The 25,058-nt window shown below is 38.3% G+C and overlaps 1 protein-coding gene across 1 annotated transcript in view; it reads left to right on the plus strand.

Annotated features, from left to right (window-relative positions):
- The window catches only part of LOC126184039 (uncharacterized), a 497,397-nt gene that overhangs the window by 300,219 nt on the left and 172,120 nt on the right, over window positions 1–25,058 (plus strand). Inside the window, exon 3 of the mRNA XM_049926396.1 lies at window positions 12,216–13,572. Coding sequence (XP_049782353.1) covers window positions 12,288–13,572 — 1,285 coding nt within the window. The 5' untranslated portion in view covers window positions 12,216–12,287. The remainder of the gene's footprint in view (window positions 1–12,215; window positions 13,573–25,058) is intronic.

Here is a 25,058-nt window from a genome sequence, read left to right on the forward strand (position 1 = left end):
CAACAGATACACACAACAGAGGCTTCAGTCATCAATAATATATTCTCCTTAAGTTTTTACAACAGTTTGCCAACGCTTGGGGAACTTTTGGATTCCACGATTGTAGAAATCACGTGGTTTTGAGGCGAAGAACTCATCTAGCCATAGTCGGAGTGCATTTTCATCCGGAAAGGAAGTCCCTGAAAGTTGTTCGATAGAGAGCGGAAAAGATGAAAATCTGAGGCCGCAAGATCAGATGAATAAGGTGGTTGCGGAATGACTTCCCAACCCAACTCCTGGTATAGTGTTCTTCTCAGTCTAACAGAATGCGTGCGGGCGTTGTCGTGAAGTAGCATCACTTCACGCAGTCTTCCTGGTGGCTGTTCTAGGATTGCGTCAGCAAGACGTCTCAGTTGTAGACAATAAATGTCAGCTGTGATGGTTACACCTCTGGGAAGCAATTCGTAGTACACTACACCGTCGCCGTTCCACCATATGAATAACATTTTTTCTGGGTGCGCGCAGGTTTTTCTACGGAGAGTTGTTACTTTGTTTGGGCTTAACCATTGCTGCCATCTCCTTATGTTAGTATAAATACACAATTTCTCGTCACCAGTAACGATACATCCTTGGAATGGTCGGTGTTGTTCACGAGCCAATTCATGACGAGCGAGCGGAAGACGCACGTATGACCACCTGCTGAATTTTGTGATTTTGGCTTACAGCATGCGGTACCCATACACCCGATTTTTCAACCTCCCCCACTGCAGGCAAATGTCGCATGGTGGCGGAATGGTCACAGTTCATCAGATGGCAGTTCTAGATTACACTGACGTGGATCATTGTGCATTAATGGGTTTAAACGATCGTCATGAAACGTGCATTCAAGTCGTAGACATATTTAGCAATTGCGAAGCATTGCCGTGTTCGCAAGTATACCTATAAAATTCAAAATAACTTGAAATACTACACTTAAACTTCTGAATAAGACTGTATTTGCGCTCATGAAATTACAAGTCACCCAAAAATATTACACATCACAGTTTATTTAAGTGAACCACAGTCAGGATAGTGAAACTTATCAATAATGAAAGGTAAATTTGTAAAATTGCAGGAATAATGGACTCAAGTAAAACAGTTTCTCGAAGAATTCATATTTGTTGAAAACATCGAGGTGAAATAATTTTATTAGCTAAATACTTCACTCCAGAGGTTGAATGTCTTAGCAGAAATAAACTGTCACAGTAGATTTACCACTTTCATCTTCCGTGTCTCATGAGTTAATCATCTCTGAGCTTCTGCCCGTCACCGAAAATGTTGTTATCTTGTGGGGAAAAAGCCCCTGTTTGACATTGAATGGTAACAGAAGTACGAAAGTGTTTTCATAGCGGAAACAGAGTTTTGAGGCATAACATGAAAATTTGGTTTACAGTAGGGAAAGAGCATAGGTTAAAAAATAAATGTATTGTCGTAACCTTCCAGCAAGTCTCCATTTAGGGACGTCATTATTGAATATACGAATCTGAGTCCGTAGACGTCTACAATGTTTGACCGTCTGTTTGAGGCTCATTGGAGGGAACACGTAAATGTAATAAAGTCTCGCACGGAAACTTGCTATTTCCTCTACATCTCGTCTCCTCAAAAAGTGTTGCGCCTACAGAGTGCGTAAATGCACTGGGCAAAAAAATTAGGCCGTCCTAGGAGACATCACGCTAATAACGCCTCTAGCTGCCACGTTTCAGACGCTGTACCAAATAGACCCAGACATTCTGTGTGGGGATAAGTTCGAGTGATTTAGCGGACCAGTCGAGGTGCAATAGTATACCTGAGTGTTTGTCAAGCCAACGACGTTTGCCTTTTGCCCTGCGAACATGACTTTTGCCATCTTAGGAAATGCTAAATCCACAGCATGCTCTCCGTGAAAACAAGACCAACACTCGTTCACAGACAATGTTGAGATAAACTTGCTGTTTCGAGTTCACTATAAACTGAATGCGTGGACCCAAGTCGTCGTCAGAGAAACATCGCCAGAACGTTGCAGAACCACCTTCAGCCTGAACAAAGCCTTCGTCACGCTGCGGGTTAAACACTTGATTGGGTCGTCGGTACACACAACGCTTTGCCTTGAAAAGAGGCAAAATCACTACTCATGGGACCACTGTATTAAGTGTAATGGGTCATAAGTCATGGGATAGCGATGTGCACATATGCAGATGGCGGTAGTATCGCGTACACAGGGCAAAAAGGGCAGTGTATTGGCGGAGCTGTCTTTTGTACTTATGTGATTCATGTGAATAGATTTCCGAAGTGGTTGCGGCCGCACGACGGGAATTAACAGACTTTTAACGCGGTATGGTAGTTGGAACTAGACGTGTGGGACATTCAATTTCGGAAACCGTTAGGTGTCAGAAGTGTTCGGAGAATAGCACATTTCAGGCATTACCTCTCACCACGAACAAAGCGTTAGCCGAGGCTTGCACTTAACGACAGATGACAGCGGCGTTTGCGCAGAGTAGTCAGTGGTAACGTACGAACCACACAGCGTGAAATAGCCGCAAAAATCAATGTGGAACGTATGGCGAGTATACGTTAAGATAAAGCGGCGAAATTTGGTGTTTATGGGCTCTGGCAGCACACGACCAACGGGAGTGCCAATTGTTAACAGTACAACATCGCCTGCAGCACCTCTCCTGGGATTGTGGCCATATCAGTTGGACCCTAGATGATTGGAAAACCGTGGCCTGGGCATATGGATCCCAATTTCAGTTGGTAAGAGCTGATGAAGGGTTGTAGTGTGGTGTAGGCCCCACGAAGCCATGGACCCACTTTGCCAACAAGTCATAAACACATATTTAGTACGAAAAATAAAGAAAAATGGACAAACACTGTTGTAGCAATAACGAGAAAATAACATTTTCTATCTGTGACATGTATTCAGTCAAAGCCACCATCTTCGCGGAAACACTTTGCACATACATACTGAGCGCTTCCAGCACATGGTCCACATACGAATTACTTGCACTGCACCCAGAGATTTTCAGTTTTGTCCGAACTTTTGCGTCCTCCTATCTGGCAGGTCTTCCATACCGATTACCTTACATATTTCAGTGGTCGCAATGAATGAATGAATGAATAGGTTCTTTCCTTGACTGTACAGACAGTTTCTGCTAATTTGAAAAGAAACGTTCGCCGGCTAACTTTTCTCCTGTTGTGTCTCTACAAAGGATCCAGACCGTGATTCCATCAAGGTCTGGGACGTTGCTGTACATAGACCATCTGCGGCAGGCAAACATGGCAGTGTACAAATGAGACATCTGGTCCAGAATATTAACTCCAAATTTAATTTAATTGTAGAAGCTCACAGTTTCAGCGAGTTTCTCCTGTGTTTGTTTGTCCACCGCATCTGACTGGTGCATTGTGCTCAATAGAGGAACGCCCGCATCTCGTGGTCGTGCGGTAGCGTTCTCGCTTCCCACGCCCGGGTTCCCGGGTTCAATTCCCGGCGGGGTCAGGGATTTTCTCTGCCTCGTGACGGCTGGGCGTTGTGTGATGTCCTTAGGTTAGTTAGGTATAAGTAGTTCTAAGTTCTAGGGGACTGATGACCATAGATGTTAAGTCCCATAGTGCTCAGAGCCATTTGAACCATTTTCAATAGAGGAACATTTTTCTTGGTCTTCCCCAGACAGGAAGTAATTGTCGTGTCACCAGATTTGTATAAGGGTATCATACAAAGATCCGGCAGTAGACTTCGCTGATGGAGGAACTTCTCTTCGGGTTTTCTTCAGTGTACCCACCACGATTGTGTTCTCCTGCTTCAGCTACTCTGTAGGATGTTTGGCTGCGAAGAAATCGCCACATTTTTCTTCCTTTCGAAGTGTAAGGTTTCATGAGACGTGTAACCACATGCTCTGCAACAGGTATGTTAGTGCGTCTCTCACTTTGTGTACCCAAGTAAGGAAATACATTCACCATATATTTACTACTGGCATCTGCTGCAAACCAGAGCTTCAAACCGAATTTGTGTGGTTTATTACTCTTGTATTGTACATACCGGCACCGAGCTTTGCATGGTTAGAGCTGCTCATCTACTGTTGTAAATGCACTTCGTTTATAGTTCGGGATACAGTTAGCTACAAATGAATTCCAGACTGGCACAGCTGCTTAGAGGCCATCGGTCTTGGAGTCTCGGCACGAGTGCGGTTGTCATCCAATCTTAAAAATTGCATGACTTCTATGAACCACAGAAGTTTCGCGGGGAGATTCTTTCCTTCATGCACTCCACATGTATAGATTATAGCTACGGCAGCTTCTAATTGGGCAATATCAATTATCCATATGTCATCCTAATTTCTGTAAGGTTTTTCTACGTTCTGTAGAATATTACTGTCTATCAGCACTCGTCATGCACTCAAATAACTACCTGCGACTATAAGTTTCTTCGCGTTGCACATAGGCTCAGCAGTTTCTACCATCACGTTGTGACGCCATAATCTTTCAGATGCGTGTCCTGGCGCAATTCGAGTCCACACTGTTCCGTTGGCTGCAGTGTCTGCACTTCCAACGTCCAGCTGCTGAGACGGAGAGATTTTTTCCGTTGTTTTTTTTTTCTCGGCTGCGAGTAGGAATTTGTGGTGCCACTGGAATCGAATGTGTAAGCACTGGGTTATTCGTGTGTTGTTGTACAAGTTCTGAATTTTCATCTACCGACTCTGATGATTCGCCTTGTTCTGTTTCGTGGGGCTGATATTACGTGTCATCTTCATACTCTTTGTCATCTTCATACTCTTTGTCATCTTCATACTCTTTGTCATCTTCATACTCTTTGTCATCTTCATACTCTTTGTCATCTTCACACTCTTTGTCATCTTTATCGTCCAACTCATGAGATTCAAAAATATCTTCTCCTTTAGTATATCTTCTTGTGGCAAACTGTTCACGTAATTCAATAATTCTTCATCTGAAAGGAAACACTGCCGCACAGTAATAATGAGAAAGAGTGCTTATCTTCTGCAGAGAACAACAGCTTATTGGCAGAGAACAGCAACTAAAGTGTGTCCATTCTTCCACTAAATAAAGAAAAATTAAGGAGATACAGAGGGAACGATATCACAAGAATGAAATAAAGTAAGCTAAGCGGATGATAGAAATCCATTGTTACGCCTTTACAGACATGGAACGCAAAAACTGTGTCACCAGTCAGAATTACCGGCCGCCGTCCGTCGTCCGTTAAGGTGAAAATGATTATAATTCGTTCAGTTTTTGTAACAGACGTTTCTCTTTTACAGAAATTATAAAATGACAGGTATGGTTTCGTCAGTGTTGATTGTGTCGCAAGGGTGTGTTACTGACTGACTGACCCCTTAGATGCTCGCCATACCTAAAGGATTGAAATGGCAGTACCCGCACATCAGTTTACCAAAGCAGTGCGATGGAGTTTGGGGGAAAAAAAAAAACACTCGAAGAAATAGTATTCCAACATTTCCGAGAGCTTTTAAGTGGAAAAAAATATCAAGCTATTCGTAGCTGCGTGCGGGTCATCCAGGCTTGTGATCGCGAGATAGCTGGTTAGAATCAAGCAACATGCAACTTTTACTTTTTGTGGATTTCGTTTCAATTCTTCATTTATTATTGATTAGAAACGTAAATTAACAAATATTGAACAGATTTTGTAATTTTTCTTTATTTTTAATTGCGCGACAGTTCTATTACTCTTAATAAATTAAAGTTTGGTACAAATAAGCGAAACATCAAAGACAAAATAATTGCTTTATTTCTGGAGACTACGAATAAATACAAACATAATATTAAAAACACTAAAAACGCGAGCTAGAGATGACGACTCAAACCACTAGACCACGAGCTGTATGCGTTGTAGAACTGAAATAAACGTAAGAAAAGTTGCGTCTAACGAGAATCTAACCATCAACATCACAATAAAAAAAGACTGGAATGCAGTGCACGCAGCTACGTACAGCTCCGTTAAAATTCTGCACTTTTTAAATTCTTAACAGCGCTTGGATGCCTTCGAAGTCTGTTTTGTTGGCTGTTTCTGAAAAGTACGTTGTACTACTTTAGCAAATCGATGTCCGGGCACAGAAGCTGAAAACGTAGACAGATGAAAAATATTGAACAGGGTCAGTCTATAAGGTCCCTTTGTCAGTGCACTGTATGAGCAGTTCTGTTCTAGCCTGGAGTGCATCTACTCGGATTGAACGTCGTGCACATGTATACACGTGTATGACATCAGTCCCTAGTCATGTTTGCTAGACCTTATGCACAATATTTTCCCGTGAAGCGTAAGAACGCGTCCACTGACACGGAGTTTTGGCAGATTTAGATAATCTTTTCAGTGTTAGGGCACAGTTGAACGTCTTTGAAAATATTGTATTCTAGCCAGTTACTTAATACCTTAAAATTTTTAATCATATTTATTGTTTGTAATTAATTTTTCTAGCAGATTTCATAATTGTTATAAATAATTAAGTTAAACTTAATCCAAAAATTCCAGCCTTAGTAGTAAATGTCACTTTCGACAATGAATGACATATTGAATATTTCCAGATTCAGGGCATTACTTACGCATCGATATCTTTTTAAAAAATATCTTGTGAATAAAAGTCAACAACAATTAATAAAAATGTGTATTTTGTATTTTTTTGGGGTGATCATTAAGTACCCGCAGTTTTGTAGTACACGTTATCGAAAACGCGGTGATATTGGTAATGGTGTGCTGAAAGATATTTTCAGGTTATGGACCCTGAGACGCGTCGTATGTGGAACGCGGTGCGTCGAGTTTGAGCGTTGTTTCCATTGTGGGATTGCAAGATAGTACACACAGTTTTACATCCGTATAAATATTGTTCAAACGAGTGTGAAGTGCGTAGCAGGGGGGTACTTAGCACTGTAGCTCATATTCGCTTGAGGTTAAAGCTCACTTTTTGCCCCTGCTTGCATTCAAATAAATATGTTTTGGAAAAAGGATTCTGCCTTAAACAAACACATTTTTTTTGCGCTGTTCTTCTTGGCATCTCGTATGGCGTCGCTTAAACTCTGCCACACAATATTTTACTGTTGTAAGCGAGGGAGCAGACTCTCCCAGAATAGAATCTAGCTCAGCATTAACATTTGTTGGGCTATGACCTTTCAAATGTATCACACACATATGGTCAGTTTTATCCATGTTTACAAATCCGCTGAGAGCGTTCACTTTTAATGGCTGCCCAACACAAAAGGGAAAAAACAGTAACATCGTCAAACTTAAGCTTTATAAGGTTGGTACTTATCATAGTCAATTGTTTAAACAACCGCCATAGATCAGGTATGGTACTTCCGGGACAGTCTTGGTAAATCCGTTGTACGCGGAAATAACGATAACGAGTGGATGTTCGAAACGAGAAATAAAGTTCATATTTTCCATCATACTTTTGGCTCCGGGTACGGGACCGACGCTGTTTAAGTTAAAGTAATTGCTCTGTGGATTGTTATGATTTTAACTTATAAATTCTTACATATTATTAATCTTCTCAAGAAATATAGAATTAGTTTTGCGTAGTCGAGTACATGTCACTACACCTCCATTTTGAAAGAAGAACATTCAGCTATAAAAATGTTTTTCCATAATTATGCGATGAGCGGTTGACTCACTAGTTTTTCTGTGTTATATATGCAGTGTTGTAAATCCATCATAACTATGATTTTATTATTTCATTTCATTACAGTCTAGAAACTGAAGAAAATGTAACGTAAGTATGATCACAGTAGTTGGTTTCAATAAAGATGTGTTTGTATGCCATTTCACTCAGAACGAAGTTAGAAAATCAAGAATAAAAGATGGGAGGGATCGAAACTTTGATTAGACGAAACAGCTTAAAATATTTGTTTCGTCTCGTAATGATGGCATGCGCTCAGTGCTCTCTCTCTCTCTCTCTCTCTCTCTCTCTCTCTCTCTCTCTCTCTCTCTCTCTCTTTAGATTAGATTAGATTAGATTAATACTAGTTCCATGGATCATGAATACGATATTTCGTAATGATGTGGAACGAGTCGAATTTTCCAATACATGACATAATTAGGTTAATTTAACAACATACTTAAGTTAATATAACAACTTTATTTTTTTGTGTGTTTTTTTATTTTTATTTATTTTTTTTTTTTATTTTTTTAATAATTTTTTTTCTTAATTTATATCTAAAAATTCCTCTATGGAGTAGAAGGAGTTGTCATTCAGAAATTCTTTTAATTTCTTCTTAAATACTTGTTGGTTATCTGTCAGACTTTTGATACTATTTGGTAAGTGACCAAAGACTTTAGTGCCAGTATAATTCACCCCTTTCTGTGCCAAAGTTAGATTTAATCTTGAATAGTGAAGATCGTCCTTTCTCCTAGTATTGTAGTTATGCACACTGCTATTACTTTTGAATTGGGTTTGGTTGTTGATAACAAATTTCATAAGAGAGTATATATACTGAGAAGCTACTGTGAATATCCCTAGATCCTTAAATAAATGTCTGCAGGATGATCTTGGGTGGACTCCAGCTATTATTCTGATTACACGCTTTTGTGCAATAAATACTTTATTCCTCAGTGATGAATTACCCCAAAATATGATGCCATATGAAAGCAATGAGTGAAAATAGGCGTAGTAAGCTAATTTACTAAGATGTTTATCACCAAAATTTGCAATGACCCTTATTGCATAAGTACATGAACTCAAACGTTTCAGCAGATCATCAATGTGTTTCTTCCAATTTAATCTCTCATCAATGGACATACCTAAAAATTTGGAATATTCTACCTTAGCTATATGCTTCTGATTAAGGTCTATATTTATTAATGGCGTCATACCATTCACTGTACGGAACTGTATGTACTGTGTCTTATCAAAATTCAGTGAGAGTCCGTTTACAAGGAACCACTTAGTAATTTTCTGAAAGACAGTATTGACAATTTCATCAGATAATTCTTGTTTCTCAGGTGTGATTACTATACTTGTATCATCAGCAAAGAGAACTAACTTTGCCTCTTCATGAATATAGAATGGCAAGTCATAAATATATAATAAGAACAACAAAGGACCCAAGACTGACCCTTGTGGAACCCCATTCTTGATAGTTCCCCAGTTTGAGGAATGTGCTGATCTTTGCATGTTACGAGAACTATTTATTTCAACTTTGTGCACTCTTCCAGTTAGGTACGAATTAAACCATTTGTGCACTGTCCCACTCATGCCACAATACTTGAGCTTGTCTAGCAGAATTTCATGATTTACACAGTCAAAAGCCTTTGAGAGATCACAAAAAATCCCAATGGGTGGTTTTCGGTTATTCAGATCATTCAAAATTTGACTGGTGAAAGCATATATGGCATTTTCTGTTGAAAAACCTTTCTGGAAACCAAACTGACATTTTGTTAGTACTTCATTTTTACAGATATGTGAAGCTACTCTTGAATACATTACTTTCTCAAAAATTTTGGATAAAGCTGTTAGAAGGGAGATTGGGCGGTAATTGTTGACATCAGATCTATCCCCCTTTTTATGCAAAGGTATAACAATAGCATATTTCAGCCTATCAGGGAAAATGCCCTGTTCCAGAGAGCTATTACACAGGTGGCTGAGAATCTTACTTATCTGTTGAGAACAAGCTTTTAGTATTTTGCTGGAAATACCATCAATTCCATGTGAGTTTTTGCTTTTAAGCAAGTTTATTATTTTCTTAATTTCAGAGGGAGAAGTGGGTGAGATTTCAATTGTATCAAATTGCATAGGTATGGCCTCTTCCATTAACAGCCTAGCATCTTCTAATAAACACCTGGATCCTACTATATCCACAACATTTAGAAAATGATTATTAAATATATTTTCAACTTCTGACTTTTTGTTCGTAAAGCTTTCATTCAATTTGATGGTAATACTGTCTTCCTCTGCTCTTGGTTGACCTGTTTCTCTTTTAATAATATCCCAAATTGTTTTAATTTTATTATCAGAGTTGCTGATTTCAGACATGATACACATCCTGGATTTTTTAATAACTTTTCTTAATATAACACAGTAGTTTTTATAATTTTTGATAGTTTCTGGGTCACTACTCTTTCTTGCTGTCAGATACATTTCCCTTTTCCGGTTACAAGATATTTTTATACCCTTAGTAAGCCACGGTTTGTTACAAGGTTTCTTACGAGTATATTTAACTATTTTCTTGGGGAAGCAGTTTTCAAATGCATTTACAAAAATGTCATGAAATAAATTATATTTTAAATTGGCATCAGGTTCACGGTACACCTCATCCCAGTCTAACTGCTGTAGGCTTTCCCTGAAATTTGCAATTGTTAAATCGTTGACTGAACGTACTGCTTTGGAGGACTGTTTAGTATTGCTGAATGGAGCTATGTCATATATTGTAACTAGCTGTGCACCATGATCAGAAAGACCATTCTCAACAGGCTGAGCATTTATCTGGTTAAACTTATCTTGGTCTACAAAGAAGTTATCTATCAGTGAGCTGCTATCCTTTACCACCCGAGTAGGAAAATCAATAACGGGTGTCAAATTGAAAGAACCGAGTAATACTTCAAGGTCATTTTTCCTATTACCCTCTTTCAGAGAATCTACATTGAAGTCCCCACAAATAATAATTTGCTTCCCCCTGTCTGACAGATAGCACAACAAGGAGTCCAAATTTTTCAGAAATAGATGAAAATTTCCTGATGGGGACCTATATACAGTTACAATTATAAATGTGCCTTTATTTAATTTAAGCTCACAGGCACATGCTTCTATATGTTTCTCTACACAAAACTTTTTTGTTTCTATACTCTCTCTCTCTCTCTCTCTCTCTCTCTCTCTCTCTCTCTCTCTCTCTCTCTGCCTTATAACTGGTATAGGCGTTAAATGATAATACCAGTCCTTGAACCTTCATAAGTAGGCTTTCGTGGGATAATTGACGTCAATCTTGATGAGTCTTCCAATTCATATTTTGCAGTATTTCTGAGACTCCACTCATCGAGTCAAACAAACCTGTTGCCATTTGTGCTGCACGCCTCTGTATATGCTCAATATCCCATATTAGCCCTATTTGGCATGGGGCCCATAAATTTGGGCAATATTCCATGCACAAGCGATTTGCACCTTTGTAGACTGACAATGTTTTCCCAATATCCTGTCAGTGAAGTCTGTCACCTGCTTCACCTAGCACTGAGCATATGTGATCATTCGATTTTATGTCCTTACAAACTGTTACAACCAGATGTTTGTATGAGTTGACTGAGTCCAGCTGTGACTCATTGATTGTCTAGTCATATGAAACTATTCTCTGTATTTCCTGAAGTGGGCAGTTTACATTTCTGTACATGTAATGTGCTGCGAATACATAGAAAGATAGATCCTTTATCATTTAGCTACAAAATAGCAGGTCAGCAACTGGAAGCAGTTAATTCCATAAATTATCTGGGAGTATGCATTAGGAGTGATTTAAAATGGAATGATCGTATAAAGTTGATCGTCGGTAAAGCAGATGCCAGACTGAGATTCATTGGAAGAATCCTAAGGAAATGCAATCCGAAAACAAAGGAAGTAGGTTACAGTACACTCGTTCGCCCACTGCTTGAATACTGCTCAGCTGTGTGGGATCTGTACCAGATAGGGTTGATAGAAGAGATAGAGAAGATCCAACAGAGAGCAGCACGCTTCGTTACAGGATCATTTAGTAGTCGCGAAAGCGTTACGGAGATGATAGATAAACTCCAGTGGAAGACTCTACAGGAGAGACGCTCAGTAGCTCGGTACGGGCTTTTGTTAAAGTTTCGAGAACATACCTTCACCGAAGAGTCCCTCCTACGTATATCTCGCGAAGAGACCATGAGGATAAAATCAGAGAGATTAGAGCCCACACAGAAGCATACAGACAATACAAGACTGGAATAGAAGGGAGAACCGATAGAGGTACTCAGGGTACCCTCCGCCACACACCGTCAGGTGGCTTGCGGAGTATGGATGTAGATGTAGATGTAGATGTAAATAAAGGTGCCACTCTTCATAGGCTTTGAAATCTAAAGTGCATTTAAAAATTAATGTTTTGAGATTTATGTTAATACATTCCACTATTCTTGAGAGTGGGACTATTACTTGTTAAATGAGCAAAACAGATATGGAAATTACTATGTAGACATCTTAGCCTTATCTTAGGCATTTTAATGTACTGTGTTGTTTCATATTTTTGATTATAATTTGTTTCTGTTTCAGGTCATGTGTGGTGTGGAACGCGATAAGTAAGGCAGAACCTCAGGTTCGCCTGAGAGCTGTCATACATGTGCAATGGACCCATTTGTCACACGCATCGGCGATGTTACGATTGAAAGGGTGGTACCACGAGGATGTGCAAAGGATGGGCACATCCCGGTACCATCCGTCAGCCTCGCGAAGAGGGAAGCCAATGGCAGTGAGGAGGCTTTGGCAGAGGGCATCAATGTCAGCGAAGACCTCCAAATCTTTTTAAAGCCCCCACCTGAAGGAATGCTACGAGATCAACAACTCCTGCAGCGTCAACCTCAGTTCCATATGCCTCAGCAACATATCCAGCAACAAAACCGCTTCCATCAGCAGCACACTCAGCATTCACAACTGAATCAGCACCTGCAAACCCACAGTTTTCAGCAGTTAAACCAAAACCAGCAAACTCTAATGCAACAGCAGTTATCACAGGGGCAGAGTCAAATGACACAGAGTGAGCAACATGTGAACCAACAACAAATCAGCCACAATCAACACAGTCACATGATGCCGAACCCAGTGAGCCAACAGCATCAGTCGAGTATGGGTCATTTGCAAGATAGCATCAAGCAAAACCAAAGCCATAACCAATCTCTGAATGCACAGCTTACACAGAATCATCAGCTGGCCCAGCATGAACAAAATCACATGCAGATGAATCTGCCACAACAAGTGTCTAATCAGATGCAACAAATGCAAAGCCACCAGCCCCTTAGTCAGCATCAGGTTAGCTCTAGTCAGCAGCTTAGCAGCCAGCAAGAGCAGACTCATCCGGGACATATGGGTTGTCAGGATCAGGCAAACCAAAATCAAGCCCCATATGGGCAGAACCAGATGAGCAAACAAATCAACCAGCTGACTGTAAATTCATCCCAGATGAGCCACATGCAGCTGAATCACAGTCAGTTAACTAATATACCAAGTGGTAACCCAAATATGAATCATGGACATTTGAACAGTGCGCTACCATCCCACATGCAAATGATTCAGCAACAAAGTCATCAAAATCAGTCAAGTCGTGTACACCACTCGCAAGGAATTACTGACAAAACAATGGAAGGAGATGATAGTGAAAGTGAACAAGAAAGTAGTGATGTGGAAGAACTGTCAGAAATGGGAAATAAGGGTACTGTAGGGAAAGTTAGGCCTCTTACAACAGTTGAAGGTGCAAGTGATGTGGAAGAGGTGGCAGGTGCAAGGGATAGTTCTTCACATCAAGAAAGGAAGGTACCAGATACTACAGTAACTAGTGTCAAAGACAGTAGTGTAAAGCGTAAGGCACCAGATTCATCATCCACTGGTCACAGCAAAAAGAAATATAAAGGCTCAGGTAAGACTTGGCTTCGCTTAGCATTCTCAGTATGGAGTCAGTCCAGACAAAGAATACTCTGGGGTCATTACATGTAATGCTCAAGTGTCAGTGGAAAATGTCACTTTGTATATTAATTGCGGAGAAAATGCCTTTTAAGATGTGTGGAGTTAACTTGGCCACAAGGTAGTCTGGTGTGATATACGGTTCAAGGAATTTTATAGGCAGTTATAAGAAACCACTGAAAAGTCTGTTTCCAGCAGCAAACAAGTAAGCTTGTGCTAAGAAGTGTATCCTGTCTTATCACGTGGAAACTGTAATTTGTTGCTGATAGAGATACTGAATATTCTTAGTGTTTAGCTGTTACTCCTAGAAATGAATATTGATCTGTACTTAATGTGAGGCTTGTTTATTGTAGTGAGGACAAAAGTACATATCCGCTGACATTTTGGCATCACAGGTAGCACTTCAGTCAGTAGTGTTGTTTGGATTGACTCCACATATATAGCAGAAAAAAAGATATTTTAAAGCATCTGCACAGATATGTAGAGTAAACATGAGTTAGTTCCAAGTGTGTTTTTAAGGCTGTGTCCTCACCAATGGCCATAGTCTATTATTTTACATTTTCAGGAATAGAATGTTTCTTTGTGTGATCTGGTTTATTTTGAAAGTTGAATTTATTGTAAGCAGATGTGACAATGTATCACTGTTTCAGAGAGGTAGTGATAAGCATGCCACTTAAAAATTGGCAGGTATCTGTACTTCTTTCATGGCCATAGTAATGAAATATTCCACGTGGGTCAACCCCTATGAAGTGATCCAGTAAGAGTTGCTTGACCATTTTTAAATATAGCGATTTTTTTACATGTAATTACCTGTAATTGAAATGTTCAAAACAGTTTAAAAAAAATTAACTTGCACCATTACTGAATGGCGGCCATTTCTATTTGTAAGTGCACGATGGTTCTTCAATTTGGAGACATTAGCATTAATTTGAATATCTCTGCAATGGGTTACGTCATAACATTGCAACATTGTTTATTACCCAAATTACCCTAAATTCAGAGATTGATGACCTCAGAAGTTAAGTCGCATAGTGCTCAGATCCATTTGAACCTAAATTCAGAAATAACCAGACGAAATTACCTCCTAAGTTTGGTACTGAAAATTTAGAAAATCCACATTTCAGATGTTAAAATAACAACCAAGGAGTGATTTATCAGAGTACCTTTTTTCCTCTAGTTAAATATAATAAATTAGTAGCCTTATATAGAGCAAGAACACTAACAAATATTTCCTGAATATTTTTATTAATTTTTGAAATTTAAAAAAAATCTTTATTTTTTGTAAAGTTTAGGGATAATTACCTCTGAAGGAAGTGATTATAAAAATTTTATTTTTGTACATATTGTACACCTACATGATAGCAAAGTGCTGTAAAAATTTCAACATTGATATTTGACTTTGAGCAAAGATATCAATTTTTGAAAATGATGAAATAATTCCCATTACACTACAATTGATCTTATGTTTGTTGCTTATTTACATGGTTTGTTGTTTCATTGTAGTAAAATTTAGTTGTAACCTGTGTTTTGTTAGCACTGTCCTCCTACATTTAGTTAGTATTATTTATTTTAGTAATAAAATATTAAACAATGGGAGCTCTTGCTTTGAGTCTATGTTAAAAAAAATTGCCCATTTACATCTAATTTATTCTCAACTGAGTAGCACGTTATTACAAGTTCAGAATGACAAAAGAGAAATAATAAACATGAGAAATTTTTTTACAGTTGAGAAGGCTACAGTTTTGTGCATGAGTTTAGCCCTCAAGGCAAGTGTGTACAGGAGCTCAGTGGAGAGAGTTACAATTCTATAAAGGAGCCCAGTAGTCAGTGACAAGTCTGTACATAAACTGTGTACCTCCACTACATTTGCTGGGTGTGGCATTGTTGTAGTCAGTCTGTTCAGAAATGACTGTTAGAGTGGATGTACATTATTTATTAAGAGTGTGTAATATTTTATGTGCTTTTGTCATGAGTGTAGTTTGTAATTAACTAAAATAACATTAAAATATAATAATACATAAATTTGAAAGACTAATTCGAATTCAATAAAATGAATGAATAGTGCTCTGTTGGACATATAGTAAGTCGTGTGTCACATAACAGTTTATGATTCAGTTTCAAAAAAATTAAGAAATGTTAATGACTTTGGTGAAGATAGGCAAACTTTGTTTAAATTATGAGTTGGTTCATCTGTATCATCAGTTTGTGATCATGAGAAAAAAATATATTCTCAATTACAGTCACATTTTTGGAAAAAATGCTCTGATCTATCCAAAGTTCATAAAAAGCCAGTTATTAAAGGTTTGAGGGAAATAAAACTTGATCATTTGTCCTTGTTTAGTGCTAGTAAAACAGGTTCCCGAGTGAAACTTAATGTGATTCCTGGAAATTCCCTGTGCCCAAATTGTTACCCAAGAATATTTATCATGAATACAGGACCAGAATCATGTAACCTTGTTAGTGACATTTATATTCCTAATTAGAAAGCCATTAGCAAATTTGATTTTGCTTGCTCTAATTTAGAGGTCTCCTGCTTTGAAAAATAAGAAAATTGAGTAGTGGAAAAACAAAAGCAGCTGTTGAAAGCAAGGTACAATGAATTTCAGACAAAATTAGAAAAGACTTAGAATCATGCTTTAATAATGCAGATACCAACAGTATTTCTAAAAAAAGAAGGAAACCTACCTCCAGAATCGTCTGACACTGAATATTTGAGCCTAATTGAGAAATTAAAATGTAAGTGTTCAGTGACACCTAAAGAGGAAAAAGTTAAAATTTTAATTTTGCTCACTGACTTGTGGCCAACAGAAAAAAATAGTTCACGAGTTCATCGTTTCTGATGATTTGGTTTGGCTAAGCCGAAAATTAGTGGAAGGGCAAGGCATTCTACCAGTTTTAGGAGAGAAGGAAGGAGTAGGTGTAAGTGAAGAAACAATTGTAAAGATCCAGCAGTTTTTTGAAGGTGATAAAAACAGTAGAATGTGACCAGATAGCAAAGGTAACAAAAGACTGCTATAAATGGAGCCAAAGTAACAAAGCAGAAATGACCAGTACTGTCATATTTAAATGAATGTTATGTAGCTTTCAAAAATGCTCATCATGAATGCAAAATTTGAAGGTCAAAATTTTGTGACTGTCATCCTAAGTTGCGTATTTTGGCCGGCACCTCAAAAAAAACACTGAGTATGGGTCTGTGTATATTATCTGAATGTGAAACTGATGACTGCGAGTGCAAGACTCACGATGTTAACTACAAAGGGTTACTAGATTTAATGGTCTGTGACACTAACAGTTATGACTGCACGACAAGTTTGCCTGATAAATGCCATGGTAAAGGAACTTCCCTTGATTTGTTTAATGAATCTGAGGAGGAAATGACCAACAGTGTTACCTTCAAACAGTGGGTCACAACCAACAGGGCTGATACAATAACAGTGGTTAAATGTCAGGAAGAGAACTTTGAATCTTTAATTGATAACTTATAAAATCTCAGAAATCACCACTATCCAAAGTAAATTTTTTTAAGGACAAAAAAGCAAAACTTTATGAAACTAAATCCATAGCTGTAGCTGATTTTGCAGAAAACTTTACATTTGTGGTTCAAAATGAAATACAAGGGTAACAGTGGGTCAATGACTAGGCGCACAGTGCATCCATTTGTTCTGTACTTCGAAAATGAGAAAGACAAAGTTCGCAGTTCTTCAGTTGCATTCTAAGTGAAGAGTTGAAGCACAAAACTTTGTTTGTCCATGTATTTCAAAAGTATGTAAAAAATTGCATAAAATAAAAATAAAGTTGCTCTAGGTTGAGAAGCTCGTATACTTTACAGATGGAAGTGGTGGTCAATACAAGTACAAAAAGAATTTTTCAAAGCTTTGCAACCACAAAGTAGACTGCAGATTGGAGGCTGAATGGCACTTTTTTTGCCTCTTGCCATTGTAAAAATGCAAGCGATGGAGTAGCAGGTACAACAAAATGTGAAGTGAGTAAAGCCAGCCTGCTGAGAAAGACAACAGACCAAATTCTTACAGTAGAGGACATGTATGCCTTTTGCAAGGTTAATATTAAAGGCATCACTTATTTACTCATCAAGAAGGAAGAGGTAGCGCTTCATATCAAAACAACCCTTTAAACCCAATTTGAAAACAGTGTATCAATAAAAGAAACAAAGTAATTCCACAAATTCCTTGGCATTGCAGGAAAAACTTAGTTTGATGCTATGTAACATCAGAAACCGAATTTTACGAGGATCATTGTGTTAGTAAAATTTTATCTATCTTAAACACTGAATGAAATCGTAGCGTGTGTGTATGATGGACAGTGGTGGCTTGCACAGGTTGAAAGAATAAATATGGAAAATTGTGATGTTTTTGTGCATTTTTGTCACCCTCCTGATCCAAGAATGTCATTCAAGAAATCTACTGTTGACTAAGTTTGGATACCAATGAAAAATATATTAAGGAAGTTTTCAGTGCTTGAACTAACCACAGCAACTGGGAGGTCTTATTCTATGTCACAAAAGCTGTCCGAAGAAATAATCACCACTAGAATTTAGAAGCACTATATCTCGAAAATATATTAATTGAAAATATTTATTTCAAATTTGTCACAATAATAAAAATGTTTAGCTCAGTAATTTTTCGAACTTTTGCATATAATTTAGGACCTTAACTTTAATAATAATTGATTACTAGTCAGTATCACATACGAGTTCGGCAACAGTAATAACACCAATTGTAGTGTAATGTGAATTATTTCCTCATTTTCAAAAATTCGTATCTTTGTTCACAGTCAGATATCAATGTTGAAGTTTTTACAGTACTTTGATATCATATAGGTGTACAAAATGTACAAAAATCAAATGTTATATTCAGTCCCACCAGAGATAACTAGCCCCAAACTTTACCAAAAAAAAAAAACCTAAGGAAACATTTGCCAGTGTTCTTGCTTGTCATAAGGCTAGCAGTGTATGATATCTAACTAGAGAAAAAAATATACTCTGACAAACCATTCCTTGGTTGTTGTTTTTGGCTCTAAAAAGTGGATTTTCCAAATTTTCAGTACCAAACTTTGGAGGTAATTTTGACTGGTTACTTTTGAATGTAGGGTATTGTGGGTAATAAACAATGCTGTAGAGGAGACTTTCCTAAAAACAGTCATGTCAGTTGCAATGCTATGCCCTAACCCAGTGCAGATATTCAGATAAATGCAACTGTCTCCAAATTGAAAAACCATTGTGCACTTACAAATAAAAATGGCCACCATTCAGTAAGTGTGCAAAGTAAAAAAAATTTTGAATACTGTTTTGAACTTCTCAATTACACGGTAATCACACATAAAAAACCAAAATATTTAAAAATGGCCAAGCAGCCAACTTCATTTTTGTTGGATCACTTCAGTTGGATTGACCCATGTAACAAGTTTTTCCATATCTGTTCTAAGAGTGTGTCAGAAATTTTTGAAAGATGAGTGAGATTAATGTTACCCGCTAGGTTAGCCGAGAGTATAAGTGCGCTGCTTCCTGGACTCGGGTAGGCGTGCCGGCCCCGGATCAATTCCGCGCGGCAGATTAACGACGAGGGCCGGTGTTCTGGCCAGCCTTGATGTGGTTTTTAGGTGGTTTTCCACATCCCCCTAGGTGAATACTGTGCTGGTCCTCACGTCCCACCTCAGTTACACGCCTCACAGACATCTGAAACACATTCGCACTCCTTCACGATTTACACTAGACACAGACAGCTGGGGTACACTGATTCCATCCTGAGGAGTACGGGTTGGCAGCAGGAAGGGCATCCGGCCACCCCTTTGAATTAACCATGCCAAATCCGATTGTAACAGTTCCGACCCTGCGCAAACTGCGGGACAAAAGTTCAAGTGAAAGAAGAACAGTGAGATTCCTGTTAAATTTTTCATTTAGTAATTCTTTTCTTGTTAATTTTCTGGAGTTTCATATAAGGTTCCAATTCTGTTTGTATAAGATCACAGTGTCTTTTGTAGAATTCTTTTCAGTTGTGTTGTATCATTGAAAAATGATCTTACACTGCTGTCCCAGATGTACTAGACTTTTATTGATGTCCCAGTATATTAGGTGGATATAAAGCAAAATATTACTGCAAAGTTGAAGTAATTTTACATATTCAAAACAATTTCTCTAACAAGCTGACCAGGTCCCATATTGATGCCTGCATGGTGTCTGGTGTTCACTATGCCATCTGTTCCTTTTGTGGCCATTTTTGGAGGTGGTATTCATCTCCAGGTGTTCTGTCAGCAAAAGTCTTAAGATAATTTCTACCATTCAGAAAGTTGTAATGGGTTATTCATTGTTAAGAAATGGGACAGATGGAAATGTAAGGACACAAGATTAGCACAGTCTGGGGGTTTGGGAAAGCATCCCACAGAATCTGTTAATATTTTTCTCATTTGGTTGTTGTCTGGGTATGTATTATCATGTTAGAGGAACATTTTAGGGCGAGTTACATTTTTTTTGCAGTATTTCATGGACAAGTTGTTGTCCTAGATTATATGAATGCGAATCATTTGCTTTGGGATTTACATATTCGTGCCTCACCTTCGTAATGCTGTGCTAATCGTACATAGAGAGCCTTGGTTTGTCACCAATTCAGGACTGAACCAGGCAAGAATGGGAAGGAAATGGACATGTGCTTCAGAAAACATGCCTTGTAATGAATTTCCTGTGGTCCACTCTTTCTGAGTTAGATTCTAGTGCTTTAACCATTGTTACACATCATTTGATGCAGTCTCATCGGGACATCTCTGTTCAGAAATTCAGTCATTCTAGCACTGTGCAGACAGTGAAACCAACTGCTCGCAAGTGCTGCTCTGTGTTTATGGTGTTAATGGCAGATCAAGAATTTACAGTCCATGTTGATGTACAGGTTGATACGGGATTACTTGTTGATGAACTGCCTTATTCCAAAACGGCAGGGAGTAATAATGTGTGACTTGTACAAGCTTGACAGAAATAACACAGTCATCTTGTCAGTCAAGTCTGATGGGTTCATCCACATTCAAGAACCAAGAGCCCTCTTGCATCATGTATTCTAACATACTGTGCAAGCTCCTGATATCACTGTTCTGTTTATTGGAAAAGTTGTTGCCAGAGTGATGAACTGACCTACTTACCTCCCAACAACAGTAGTAGGGCTTCTTCATACAGTCCAAGTTCTCCATAACACTTTCTAATAATCTCTGCAGTGCACTGTTTCTTACACTCTTTCAGTCTTGATGTTGACATGAATATAACTAGATGACTAATCAGTTTCTGCATTTCTTGCATCACTGATTTTTGATGAAGACAGACTTTCATGTTGTGACACTTGCTTTGTGACATGATGACAGTTTTCAGTGATCACGATTGGTTGATTGTCTTGTGTGTGCCATTCGCTTTATATCCGAGTGTATTTCCACCAAATGTGACTGCTGTCTTCTATAGCACCCTCACAGCTACATAGTTTTTTCAAATGCCCAACCACCTGAGAAAAAAAATCTGTGTTCTTAATAGTCAACTGGAGAAAGTATGTTTTAAGGTACTCCTCTCTTTCTGTCTTTCCACTCTGCATAAATTTTCTCCAGTCTCTGTTCTTGTTCTTTTATCAGCTTGTCTAACAGAAATATTGACAGATGAATAGATTATCAGGTTAGATATTATTGTTAGCAGAAGGTAAAAGCTACACAGTGCTGAAGCTGTAAATAAGTGACTAATATAGCTGGCTTTTTATCAAAGTGCCTCAAGTGTGACAGGTCACCTGATGCTCATGTAATGTTCATACTTCTTTCTGCCTCCATAATTTCATTTCCTTGCCCAGTCTTCCAGTTTTCATTGTTGCTATTCTCAAAGTACGTATTTCTTGTTTTGTGATGTACATATGTACTTTAATTTTTGTATGTTTGTTACTTTCTCATTCCCAGAATACCTTTCCGTTGGACCATTCTATTTATCATGCTCTTATTTCTTGTTATTATTAACTTAACCCATTGAGACACTGACTGAGGTGTATCAAAAGTAGATCAATTAACTATGTGTTATCTTGTGACAACTTGCTTTCTGTATTTGTTATGCACACAAATTATAGTCAAATTTAACTACTTAAAATAGGAGGTAAAACATTCTATACAGTCTCAAAATTCTTCCTCCTCCTCCCTGCTCTCTTTTAATTATCTTGTTTCATTTACTTACCAGTTTTAGCCCTTTGCATATATGTTGCATTTATTTTTTAAAAGTATGTGACAACTGCCCTTGTGTACTTCAGTCACATTGAATTGCTCTAATCTTATTATCTTCCATTCCACACAGGATGGTACTTGACCATTCTTTTTACTGTATTTCTGTTGCATTAATATGCTTGTGTGCTTGCATTTGGCACCTTTTCATTCTTGGCTGGTGGTCCTAATTTCTTATTATGTATTGCTCTAAGGTTTACTACTGTGGAGTACCTATAGTCCAGAGGTGATCATGCTAAACATTCATTTTATACAACCATAGAAGAAGTAGACATTGAGACAGTGCTCATCTTCATAGTATCTTTCGTGTAGTCACTCATCATGTAATCCAAATGAATGTGATACCCAACATCCAAGATGATTGCTAATCATCTTGCTAACTCTGTATTGTTGAACACATTTCAGGTAGAGAGATCTTTTCTTGGTGTAGTTGATATTGCATTTATCCATTCACCACTCCAACAGCAGATAGGAAACTTTCAGGCAGACAGTGGCATACCTTAAGTGCTGCTCCAGAATTGTATCAACACATGCAGTGGAGTCGTGCGTTCTATCAGTACCATTTGGATGGATACCAGTCATTTTGTGCTGAAGTTGTGTGATGTAACTGTAGTTTTCAGTTTTTCAGCTATGATCCAAACATTTCCTATAGTACCACTTTAGCTGACACAGACTGATGCAACAGAGTCCAAAACTCCATGCCCAGGTAATATAGTCTCATCTGTTGTCAAAAAGACATGATGATCTCTCATCCATCATTTGTTTTGCCAGGCAGTGAAAGACTTTTATTCAATGCACATGCACATGTTAATACAATATTGCATTTCCTGTGTTGTTCTGATTATGATCCAAAATTCCTTTGGACATGCATGCTTGTCAGAATAACACAGGCACTGCAATATCGTATTTATTTGCCGATACCAGGCAGGTGACTTTCAGGTAGAACATGTAACCTATACAGGAATATACATATTGGATGTACAAGTACAGGTTGTAGTCGCATGGTTGTTGACATATGGAATTTTGGGTCTGTCCATGAGTCATGCACGGATAGCCAAATGGTAAGGCGACTGCTCGTGATAAGTGGGAAATCTGGGTTCTAGTCCAGGTCCAGCACAGATTTTCATTCCCATCATTCCATTCTACAGCTGATACATTTGCCTGTTTGCAGTTGTGAATTCATTTAATGCACACATTAATGTTGCATAATCCAGTTATTTGCGAGTCATACTGTGATTTGTGATTTCTGTTGCATTCGTATTATTTACATACTTTCTTCACAGTGTTGCAGTTTTCATAGAGAATAAGGAATTTCTCTCGATTTTGTACGTCAGCTCAGTGACCAAAAAAGAGTAAAAATTGCTTCAATCTATATGATGTGTAAGAGAATACTATTGCTGTTCTGGCTCGACAACCCACAGTCTGCTTTTGTCCTTGTCAGGTAGGCTTGTCCACAATGTTCTTCCTTTGCTCCTAGTATCTGAAGATCCTGGGTCACCTGGCCTTTCCATGTTATTTTTAGTCTGTCTAAATGACTTCATCCTTCACAGTGGTTCTTTAACACTTCTCTCAATCTTGAGCCCTCCTTTCCTTTATAGATATGGCTGGCCCAACTCATTCTCCTTGCCTTGGCCTCTGCAATAACATCTGGTTATACTTGTGTATCTCTCCAAGTTCTCTGTTCTTTCTACTTCGCCATTCTCCTCTGTCACAGATCACTCAAAATGTCTTCCACAAGATTGTATTTTCAAAAACTTGTATCTTTCTCTCTGTTTACTTATCTATTCTGCGTATTTCTGCCCCATATCATAACACTGGTCTGATTACATTTTATATATCCTTATTTTAGCTTCTCTTGAAAAAATATGAATGTCTGTAATTTGTTGAATGAATGTGACACTTTGGATATAGGATTGATCCTTGCTTCTGTTTGTTGTTTCTTAACATGTCTGTTGTTTACAAGTGTAAAACACCAGATGTGCAAATAGTAGAGCTGTGTCACAAATATCTGGCTGCTGCTGCTGCACTCTGAAACACATTAAATCCTGAACTACAAATGTTTATAGTAAAGTCTTACATTCTGAGGGCCCAGGTTGACAATTAGTAACTATTTCCTGTTCTTGTTAACACTACAGCAAAAATCTTGTGCTTCTGCTATCAGTTTTATTGTGTTGGTTTACACATTGGTGAGAAAGTTATACTGGCTATTTAGTGAAAACACAGGCAGGTTTTTAAAGATGCAGACTGAGATAAGATTCCACTGATATTGCTTTGTAGCTATGGTTTCTTGTGACAATCTTCATCAGCACTTACTGTGTTGGTTGTTAAGGTACTGTACTCACATTTGGCTGGAGCAGAGTTTGACTACTTGTTTGGCTTGATGGATTTAGATTCTCTGTGCTTTACATGAACCGATCGAGTTGAATGCTGGTATGATTCCTTTGAAAAAGAACACAACGGATTGCTTTCCCGATCCTACTTGAGCTTTTATTCTGTCTCTAATAAACTTCTCATTGATGGGACTTTTAAACCTTAATCTATCTTCCTTCCTACTTCAGTGCCTGGCAGTTTTGATCACTGAGAACGTCTCAGTTTATAAGCTTTTGTGTATACTGTTAATACCTCCGACATTGTTGTCTCAATTCGTGTAGCTAGCAGATCCACTATCTTCATAACAATTGGACCAACTTACTGCACTCCAGCTAACTGCCATTAGCTTTTAACAACAAGTATTGCAACTTACTGGTCAATGTGGACTTCTTTTATGCTTATACAACTCACTGGCATTACTTGTGCAACCATGATAATTTGTACCCCAATGATATGATAGTACCTCAGGGATACTTATGTGGAATAGTAACGTCTGTGTGCAGTAACAAGAAGGTGGCTCAGGATTATAAAACTGCTTGCATATTTTGTTTTGTAGTACTGAGGTGGTGGATATTTTGCACCCCTGATATCAGTTTCTCCTCTGTATACAAATTTGTCCCTGTTGTCTTTATATTGGTGACTATGAAACATGAATGTGATAGTAGCAGCTTTAATAAAATTGACTGGTTGACTGTAGATGCTGTAACTGAAGGTTACATGATTTGATGAGATTGTGTTTCATACTCGTTGTCCTATAAAATAGCTGTGATAAAATTTGCTGTGTTCTTGATTTCTGCCCATCGTGTGTGGGATTGTCTGTAGCCATCATGC

Source organism: Schistocerca cancellata, chromosome 4, assembly GCF_023864275.1.
Source record: "Schistocerca cancellata isolate TAMUIC-IGC-003103 chromosome 4, iqSchCanc2.1, whole genome shotgun sequence".
Classification (NCBI taxonomy): Eukaryota; Metazoa; Arthropoda; class Insecta; order Orthoptera; family Acrididae; genus Schistocerca; species Schistocerca cancellata.